The sequence below is a fragment of the Ostrea edulis genome, chromosome 5, assembly GCF_947568905.1.
Source record: "Ostrea edulis chromosome 5, xbOstEdul1.1, whole genome shotgun sequence".
NCBI lineage: Eukaryota > Metazoa > Mollusca > Bivalvia > Ostreida > Ostreidae > Ostrea > Ostrea edulis.
The window spans coordinates 59,449,506-59,461,049 of record NC_079168.1 but is presented as its reverse complement, the minus strand read 5'-3'; the positions used below and the strand labels follow the sequence as shown (position 1 = coordinate 59,461,049).

Genomic DNA, 11,544 nt, shown 5'->3' with positions numbered 1-11,544 from the left:
CTGTTTACAATTTCATAAGTTTTTACGTCTTACTTTTAAGGTTGGAATAAGAGGTTTTTGAAGCAATTCATCATATCATTATATATGAAACTAAGGACCCTTTTCTGTAGTTTTTCTATTTCTATGGTATTGTTTTCAGAGTAAAAGTGCCAGGTAAGGGGGCAGTAACTAAACTTAGAAAAATAAAACAATGGTAAATGGTGAGTTTACTATTTATCCAGCTTTCAATTTAAAATAGTTTGCTTTTTGCATTATTTGCAACAAAGATTATGAATTTAATTCGTTGGAACGAATTTTCCAGCATGAGCTTGGACGATTAGAAAAGTATTGAAAGTGCTAATCTTAACTTTACTTCATTTTATTTTGTTTACTTGGTTAAGAGATGCCGTTTCACTCGGGAACATACAAATTTACGTCGGGTTCGTTATTCTAGATATTCATAAAAAATGGTTCGGCAGAAAAACAGGTGATTGTAGATTTATTATTTTTTTTATTATTGTTCCCACAGTAACAGCCATTCAGCATGGAAGTGCATGGTTTATATAGAATTATTTATTAGTAGTTTACTCCGTGCTAGCTAGGTCCGGTTTTTTTGTAACTGGTTATCATACATGCAACCATTTAACACGCAGAAAGACTAGACGTTGTAGGTGAAATCACAGGTGCTTGGACTCCTTGGATCATAATTTATGAATACACATCTAACATTTACATATGTATAAGGTTAGATGTGTATTCATATAATATGTCCTACAGTGTGACCTACAGTGTGACCGAGTTAGAGGGCGAAGCAAAATGTATTGTCATTATCAGCTGATTAGTTCTAGTATAAGTAGCTATATCCATAACAGGGCAAAAAATACCCCGAAGTTAGCATCTAATATGTGAGGACATAGCTGTATTAAAGCATCCTACTTTAGACATTTGATCCGTCTACATTGAAAACGGAAAATATGCAATTGATGTAAACAGTGTATTCAGCGTCGGTGTTTATTTTACAAACATAAGGAGACATTGATACAATCGCGTTAATCGAGGAGTGATTATGTATGAATAAGAAAATATGATTTACATGTTTTACGGATTTTATGTAACATCTCAGAACAACGTGAACTAGGGTAGATGAGATTCAAAATGGAGAAATAAATGTCCACGCACTTGTATTCCAATCGATGCCATTTGGACCAAAAAAGTTCCATAGGTATTGTTTAATTTTTCATTAGTTTTCTATATTTTCCTTTTAAACATGTATATACGTGTTACCTATAGGGAGAGCTTCGGGCCGTGAGAGAGCTTCGCCTTTTATTATGACCCGAGCACATGTGGTTGAAATGGGTAAACAGAGTACTACTGTATTACAATCTATTACTGAGACACACATGTGAATTAAAAGCTAAGGTGACTCTCGATGGTTCAAACTTCGATCTTTCGAAGTGAAATCATGGTCTTCATTTTTTTCTCTATATGACTAAGCAAATTTACTATCTATCCCTCAAATGTTCTATCTCTCGAAGTGTTTCTCACTCGCGATCTCTCAGTGTTAACGTATACACACCACTACCCTATCATATAATTATTTCCGTTTGGACTTTACCTGGATTTTATGGAATCAATGAATGCCAGAGGCTAGTGTTGTCATGGTAATTAGGTGTTTACATGTTTCTTTGTGGAAGTGGACACTTGGTTATGTACTTGGTTAAATGGTCAGTTTTCACCCCACACTGGGGTCTTGTGATAATTAAAATTTATATATAATCCAACTATGAATAAAATCTATAATTTATTATACCCCCCGCAAACGAAGTTTGGTGGGTATACTGGAATCACTTTGTCCGTCTGTCCGTCCGTTTGTCCGTAGACGCAATTTGTCCGAAGTTTATTTCTAATACCGCTGGACATATTTCATTCAAACTTTATGCACATCTTCTATATAATATGTAGTTGTGCATCTCCTAGTTTCATTGAAATATTTTAACAGTTATAGAAGTTACGCACATTTTCTTTTCATTTTGGGGGTTGCGCACTTTGTCCAGAGTTTAATTCTAATACCGTTGAACAGATTTGATTCAAACTTTATTCTCATCTTATATATATAATGTAGTTGTGCATCTTCTATTTTCATTGACATATTTTAACAGTTATGGAAGTTACGGACATTTTCGGGTTTGGCATCCACATACTCTATCTGCAATCTTGTGACTTCTCGGTAAAACATAAAGTGGCTCATGTGTGTTGAATACTTATTTGTCACATAGTATTTATAATCTCAACTATCCCTGGCAATGCGATTCATAGTAAACTGCCTTTATTGCAGCTACTTAGAGTTGTTATACCAGTGGAAAAGATTACAATAATACCAATACTTGAGCTAATGTCATTTATTTACTGACAAAATCAATGACAAAGTAAAGTTGGCATAACATAATGATCTTAACAAAGTGAATATAAACTAAAGACTAGAAGAGTTGACCAGGGATTTGCAATCATACAGCCTAAAATGTATTCATTGTTGATATTAAGCATATTTTTAATATTTCATGTACTGCTGTACTGTAGAATATACACTTCTGCATTCACATTGATTGCCCTGTAGATAATGTGAAAATATCCAATGTGCTTGCATTAAATATTTCCCATCATCTTATGTGCCCCGCGGGGGGTATTAGTCCCATTAGGACAGTTCTAGTTTTCACTTGACAACAAGAGAATAAGTTTGAGACATTAATTTAGAGACAATAATTTAGAAATCTAGAGTCTGTTAAATTTCTCGAGTTTGTTCTTTGTGTAAAGTTACTCTAAAATATATTTTTACTTATTTATCAAAATATTTGCTTTGTGTAAAGAGACATTAAATTGTGCTCTGTGTATTTAACGACAGTAAAGCTTTATCGGAAATTACTTTTGTACTCCTATCTTAGCCTGAGAAAAGAACAAATAAATACATAAACTTTAAAATCTTTTAATTAATGCCAAAGATAAGGTTCTTTATTTTGAAATCAAAAGAATTACCATGAAGGAAAAGGTGTCAAAATGATCCTATGATCTTGCTGGTAAACATTTCCGGTTACTGTAAAATCTTAACTATATGGTCGGATCTTCAATTTCTGAATTTTGATCTCTCAAACTTACGAAGTTTTATTAAGGTCCCTTGAACTTCGAGTTATTGAGAGTCATCTGTAGGTTGGTTGGTTGTATATTGTTCAAGTCCCACTCGAGAATTTTTCAATCATTTGGAGACGTCACCATTGCCAGTGAAGTACTGCAAAATGATAAATTTAGGCCTAGTATGCTCGGCGCTTATGGCTTTTGAGCAGGGAGGGATCATTATCGTGCCACACCCGCTGTGACACAGGGCCTGGGTTTGTACAGTCTCATCTGAAGGACCGCCCCATTTAGTCACCCCTTATGATAAGCTATGGGTACTGAGGACCTATTCTATCCCGGATAGAGTGGTGGGTATACCAGATACCCTTATTCACATCTAATTTCTACCTGGGGACACTCTCAAGTTCATATCATCTATTGTTTTCTCAAAGCCAAGAACCCTTATTTTGGTCTAATTTTCAGTGTTTTAGAGACAAAGTCAAGTGTTTAAGATTTTAATTATCATAATTACATTTTTATGTTGTGCAAAAAGTTGAGAACTAAACAATTTCCTGATTTCCTGATTTTGTTGAGATTCTTGGCTTTGAGATGACAGAAGGAAATGTGAGCTTAAGAGCACCCTCTGGTAGAGATTAATTGATTCACATTTAACGATTGATTAACGTGTGATAGTGGTACACTGTGAACTCGGAGGTATCGTCTAGGTTCACTAAAACATAACTTTTTCAGCTGTGCGTTTTAATATAAAGTATGGGTTTCAGAGAAAAAACCCAAAAGTATTTATTTAGATCTGATTTTTACTTAAGTTTAGGACACATCGACAGACTCATCATTTTAAGACATCCTTATGTCCCAAATAGAATTTTCAACATTCAGGATGCAGTTTCTTGCATTAGCAACATACCTGCAATCATGACAATGATTTGACCTTGCTTATTGTGTCATGAACAGAAATTGTTTCACACTTTACACTACATGAATACATAAATAACAATTCAAGGATGACATATAATCATTAGTACTTCATTTTCTTATTCCAATATTGAAAATGAATACACAAAAATGATACAGTCACCTAAAATCATTTCCAGAAGTGACAATGTTAGTGTTTTGTCAAGTAATTCCTTCATTAATTTTTGTCTCACATTTATAAAAAGAGCATGTTGTGAAAAGTGATCGAGACTAAAGTAAAAAAGAAAAAGAAAAAGAGCTCATCTAATATTTGCCCATGATAATCAGGCACCTCAAATGATAGCTCATCATGTTATTTATTTAGGAATAAAAATCTTGTGCTGGAATGTGAGATTCATTTTCCAGCAAATGCGTCTCTTCATAGAAACTCATGAAAAATGAAGGCAAAATTCAGGGAATTGCCCATTCTAGAGTACTAAGGCATGCATATGCAATGCAACTTATTTCATTCAAGATTTAATTTGAAATGGTAAATGGTTTTCAAAATGGTATTTATTCCTCTACAACATAATAATATAAGACACTTGAAATTCAATTGACACGTCAATTTCATATACTGCTTGGAAATTCAGGGAACGAGTTCATTTTGATGTAATACTTTCTTGTCCTGCCTAATTCTAAATATTTTTAGCTTACAAACTGTGTGCAACAACCAAATTGGCTAAATTAGGAGAGATTAACATTTGCACATTTAATATTAGCAATACTACCTTTTTCCACTTTTTACCAACAAATCCCCTCAAAACATGGGATATGTCACACTTTACAAATGTAACAAATATATCTTTGTGAGATGTTTATATATTTCTTACTAAAGAAGTATGGTCAGGCTTAGCGAGACAATCTAACTGTGGAAAATGTTCAGGCTATAGCTAGACAATCTAACTGTGGGGGGATGTTCAGGCTATAGCAAGACAATCTAACTGTGGGGATGTTCAGGCTATAGTAAGACAATCTAACTGTGGGGAATGTTCAGACTATAGCGACACAATCTAACTGTGGGGGGATGTTCAGGCTATAGTAAGACAATCTAACTGTGGGGATGTTCAGGCTATAGTAAGACCATCTAACTGTGGGGAATGTTCAGACTATAGCGACACAATCTAACTGTGGGGATGTTCAGGCTATAGCTAGACAATCTAACTGTGGGGATGTTCAGGCTATAGCAAGACAATCTAACTGTGGGGGGATGTTCAGGCTATAGTAAGACAATCTAACTGTGGGGGATGTTCAGGCTATAGCAAGACAATCTAACTGTGGGGATGTTCAGGCTATAGCAAGACAATCTAACTGTGGGGGGATGTTCAGGCTATAGCAAGACAATCTAACTGTGGGGGGATGTTCAGGCTATAGTAAGACAATCTAACTGTGGGGAATGTTCAGACTATAGTAAGACAATCTAACTGTGGGGGGATGTTCGGGCTATAGCAAGACAATCTAACTGTGGGGAATGTTCAGGCTCTAGCGAGACAATCTAATTGGGGTGGTTGGGGGGGGGGGGGGGGGATGTTCAGGCTATAACGAGACAATCTAGCTGTGGGAGAATGGTGTCCAACTTTATAATCAATTAATTCAAATTTACTGGTAAAATTTCAGAAATTTTTGCATAAAGTTAGAAAATTCACAGTAATTGGGGTAGTATGTTGGGTGCTACTTTATTCAAAATACATGTATTTAGTTTTATCATGGCTGGTATTATGTCTCCTCAGACTCATCTGTATTCAAGTTTCTTGATTTATTTTCCAGATACTTATTGTGTGAAATAAATTATATGGATGGTAAGAGACTGCAAAGAAATCTAAAAACCAAAGACATTTATCATTGTGTCCGAGATGCGGTTCTCAGGGAACATGGAGAATATGGTTTTGCTACAACTGTGAGATCTTTGTCTGGTCAGTACCAAGAATATTCATTTTTTGTAAGGAATAAATGTTTAATTAGTTTGAATGATGGGGGTATTTCAATAATGGAGGCATAGTATAATTGTGTAATTGGCAAAGCTGATTAATACAAAAATTACCTCAATGTTTCCATTGTCTTCACTGCTATTGTTGATTTTAATGGCAAAAGTATAAAGGTTCAAGGTTGAGATCAAAGGTCCGTGCAGGTATACAAATACAGGTTCCAGACTTAAAAAGACATCTAATTCAACAAGTACATGTATCATGGAGCCTTGCACATGTAGCCTTAAAAGATCAAACTTATGGAAAAGAGACATAGAAAAATGGTGTGTCCCCCTTCTCACAATTAGAAATTTACATTGTTCTGTGATTTTTCTGGGATCTGAAAGGTCAAGCTTAGAGGTTCCAATTAAACTCTAGAAGGATATCAGTCTGATTATTTTCCTTCCCAAGTCATGAAACTCTATTTCAGATTCAAATACATGCAATACTGTTCATGAGGTTATATTGGGCGTTAGTATAACATGGATTTTTACGTTTGAATTTTCTTAATTTGTGAGCCCCGTACTTGTCAGATCCCTCTAAAAATACTTTAAAAACCCAAATGAAAGTTGTACATCAATGAAATTATATCTGTGTCTTTCGACTTTGAGTTAAGGAATAAATATTTAGATTGATTGCATCTCATGGTTATGAAAACAATGACAGCATGGGGAGAATTTAAGTGATTGTACCCCACACTTCCACTTATCTTAAAGGGACTGGTTGGCAATTTTTGATAAAAACATTTTTCATTTTTGATGGTAAACATTAAAAATATAACTCATTTAATGTTGACAGCCAAAATTTTGACCTTCTGAATGCAAGAATAAAAGCAATATTTTAGCCTTAAATCTGTGTTACGTAAACAAAGACTCGAATCTTTTTATGTATACAAACAAACAATTGAAATATTGATTTTGTCATATAAACATCTTAGTTTTTCATAGATACAAATTTTAACTTTTAGATGACACATTTACCCCAAAAATGCTTGAAATGTGAAAGATATAATAAACTTAGATTAATATCCATTTCTTTTGAAAATTTCGTAAAAATAACATACCGCAATCTTTGTTTACAAAACAAATACGGTAATAAACTCTCAAAATTGAGTTTCTGTGATAATGTATAACCTTAATTTTTATGTGAACTCTTTTAAACACATTAAACAGTAGATTTTGATCATTAAAAGCGGGAAAAAAAATTGGGTAAAATCGTGAATCAGTCCCTTTAAATTCACACACCACTCTAAAGGTCAAATATAATACTCTCTTTATTGCTTAAGACATATGTCTTATCACATCAGTTACATAAATACATAAAAATGACATTGTATGGTGGTGTACAAATTCAAGCAAGCAACAGAGAATTTTTAACTTGTAAACAAGGTTTTCTCGCAACTTAAGTGCAAGACATAAATATTTCCCTAAATTACAAAGTTCGTGTACATTATGAACACTTAATAATTGTATTAATATAACAGATGGTATTTGCCAATAATACTTTTTGATGTATTTATGACAAAATTCCTCATAATGAGGGCAAATTAATACAAAGTGGTATTCATCCTCTATATAGTGAACATGCAGCAAAATAACTGTCAAAATTTTGATAAAAATGAAAACATTTTGAAGAAACTACGGCAGTTTAAAATTTTGCCAGTTTCAAAAAGGATGATACAAATACTTGGATCAGCGAGATCACTTGGTTTTCATGGGTGTGCAAGTATGTGTTCACAAATATGTATATTGTTAGTAGTCACTTATGGTTACGATGGGGATTTATGTACAATATGATATTTATATCAATTCAGCCATTCATATTTTGATAATAGTAGTTCTTTATTGTTTCTGTTTAATGAATTGATGCTTTTATTTGTTATCAGTACAGGCATACTTCCACCCAAACATAGTGATGATCAAAGTTTCCAGGGATGGTCACAAAATGCTTCAGTCTGCTTTGTTTTTTGTTCGGAAGATTGGACAATATGAGGCCTTCTTCAACACACTTCACATATCTGGTAAAATGAGTTGTGTTGTCAAAATTTTACCTTGGAAGCTGGATAGAACACTTAGAGAGGAATAACATAATATCGTCAGTAATTTCCTTCCTAAACATAAGTGGAAAAATAAATAAATATTGGCAATATATTCAGTTCTTTTAAATGTACCATACAGCCAGATAGGGATTAACATGTTGACTACCAATATGTATTGTAGATTGTAGGTTTGAGTCTTGTAGGGATTTTAATTTTTTTTTCTTCTTCAAGTGACTCTTTACGAAAAAGTAAATTGCATTTTTCCCCCCCATTAAATCAGGTTAATTTAAAATTTTTGATTTCAAAATATTATTGTACATATAATCCAGTCTTTCCATCCATATCGGTTCTTTTAGGGTTGTTATTTCTCTATTACCAGCATGTTGCTCATTTTCAAAACAAGTGAGCTTTTCTGATCCAAGCTTGTCAACTGCTCATTTTGTAAACGTTACATTTCAATTCACATTTATTTACTTTTCAACCAAACTTACTATAAAGCATCCTTGAGTAAAAAGGATTCAATATTTGGTCAAATTTAGGGACATGCCCATTTTCAAATCAAAGTACTGAATAGTGCCAAGTATATGAATTTTGACATTTACATGAAATACATTTTGGCAGTTAATTAACCAGTACTGTAGTGATATACCGGGGGTTCTATGTGGACAAAGGGAGAAGAAATAAACAGAAGATCATGTACATTTATGATAAATTAGTAACAAGAGAGAATGAACTTGTTTATTATCAGAACTGATTCCCTGTAATTGACAATGCTTTAATAACACTAGATGGTATTGAAGAGGAAGTGCCTGTGAATGACTGAAAAATAAACTGATGCTAATATGGACGCTTACATTCTGCACATTAAAGTAGGAAATAGGGTGGGTGTTTAGGATATCTTCTTCTAAAAAATCACTGAACCAGAAAAGCCAAAAATTGTATGAAAGTTTCTTTATATGTTGAAGATTAAAGTTAAAATCATGAACCAATAAGGGTTCCAAATTATACATATTAAGAATATTAAGGAATTTTGGGGTTAATTTTTTTTTCAGAACTAAGAGCCCAAGGGCTACAATTTCTCTGATTGATGTGCAAGAATCCTCATGTAGTGTAAATTCTCCAGCATGTTCACATCACACAACAGCATGTTCCCATCACACAACAGCATGTTCACATTACACAACAGCATGTTCACATCACACAACAGCATGTTCACATCATACAACAGCATGTTCACATCATACAACATGTTCACATCACACAACAGCATGTTCACATCACACAACAGCATGTTCACATCACACAACAGCATGTTCACATTACACAACAGCATGTTCACATCATACAACATGTTCACATCACACAACAGCATGTTCACATCATACAACAGCATCTTCACATCACACAACAGCATGTTCACATCACGCAACAGCATGTTCACATCATACAGCATGTTCACATCACACAACAGCATGTTCACATCACACAACAGCATGTTCACATCATACAACAGCATGTTCACATCATACAACAGCATGTTCACATCATACAACAGCATGTTCACATCATACAACAGCATGTTCACATCACACAACAGCATGTTCACATCACACAACAGCATGTTCACATCATACAGCATGTTCACATCACACAACATGTTCACATCACACAACATGTTCACATCACACAACAGCATGTTCACATCACACAACAGCATGTTCACATTACACAACAGCATGTTCACATCACACAACAGCATGTTCACATCATACAACATGTTCACATCACACAACAGCATGTTCACATCACACAACAGCATGTTCACATCACACAACAGCATGTTCACATCATACAACATGTTCACATCACACAACAGCATGTTCACATCACACAACAGCATGTTCACATCACACAACAGCATGTTCACATCACACAACAGCATGTTCACATCATACAGCATGTTCACATCACACAACATGTTCACATCACACAACATGTTCACATCACACAACAGCATGTTCACATCACACAACAGCATGTTCACATCATACAACATGTTCACATCACACAACAGCATGTTCACATCACACAACAGCATGTTCACATCATACAGCATGTTCACATCACACAACATGTTCACATCACACAACAGCATGTTCACATCACACAACAGCATGTTCACATCACACAACAGCATGTTCACATCACACAACAGCATGTTCACATCACACAACAGCATGTTCACATCACACAACAGCATGTTCACATCATACAACAGCATGTTCACATCACACAACAGCATGTTCACATCACACAACAGCATGTTCACATCACACAACAGCATGTTCACATCACACAACAGCATGTTCACATCACACAACAGCATGTTCACATCACACAACAACATGTTCACATCACACAACAGCATGTTCACATCACACAACAGCATGTTCACATCACACAACAGCATGTTCACATCACACAACAGCATGTTCACATCACACAACAGCATGTTCACATCACACAACATGTTCACATCACACAACAGCATGTTCACATCATACAACAGCATGTTCACATCACACAACAGCATGTTCACATCATACAACATGTTCACATCACACAACAGCATGTTCACATCATACAACATGTTCACATCATACAACATGTTCACATTACACAACAGCATGTTCACATCACACAACAGCATGTTCACATCATACAACATGTTCACATCACATCACACAACATGTTCACATTACACAACAGCATGTTCACATCACAAAACAGCATGTTCACATCACACAACAGCATGTTCACATCACACAACAGCATGTTCACATCATACAACAGCATGTTCACATCATACAACAGCATGTTCACATCATACAACATGTTCACATCACACAACAGCATGTTCACATCACACAACAGCATGTTCACATCACACAACAGCATGTTCACATCATACAACAGCATGTTCACATCACACAACAGCATGTTCACATCACACAACAGCATGTTCACATCATACAGCATGTTCACATCACACAACATGTTCACATCATACAACAGCATGTTCACATCATACAACAGCATGTTCACATCATACAACAACATGTTCACATCACACAACAGCATGTTCACATCATACAACATGTTCACATCACATCACACAACATGTTCACATCATACAACAGCATGTTCACATCATACAGCATGTTCACATCACACAACATGTTCACATCATACAACAGCATGTTCACATCATACAACAGCATGTTCACATCATACAACATGTTCACATCACACAACAGCATGTTCACATCACACAACAGCATGTTCACATCACACAACAGCATGTTCACATCATACAACAGCATGTTCACATCATACAACATGTTCACATCACAAAACAACATGTTCACATCACACAACAGCATGTTCACATCACACAACAGCATGTTCACATCATACAACAGCATG

General features: G+C 34.9%; 1 protein-coding gene across 2 annotated transcripts in view; it reads left to right on the top strand.

Annotated features, from left to right (window-relative positions):
* The first annotated feature begins 405 nt into the window (after window positions 1–405).
* The window catches only part of LOC130054607 (ribonuclease P/MRP protein subunit POP5-like), a 17,180-nt gene continuing 6,041 nt past the window's right edge, over window positions 406–11,544 (top strand). Inside the window, exons 1-3 of one of the 2 annotated variants that reach the window (XM_056164961.1) lie at window positions 406–466; window positions 5,824–5,969; window positions 7,906–8,040. In XM_056164961.1, the coding sequence (XP_056020936.1) occupies window positions 447–466; window positions 5,824–5,969; window positions 7,906–8,040 (301 nt within the window). In that variant the 5' untranslated portion in view covers window positions 406–446. The other variant, XM_056164960.1, reaches the window with a different exon arrangement.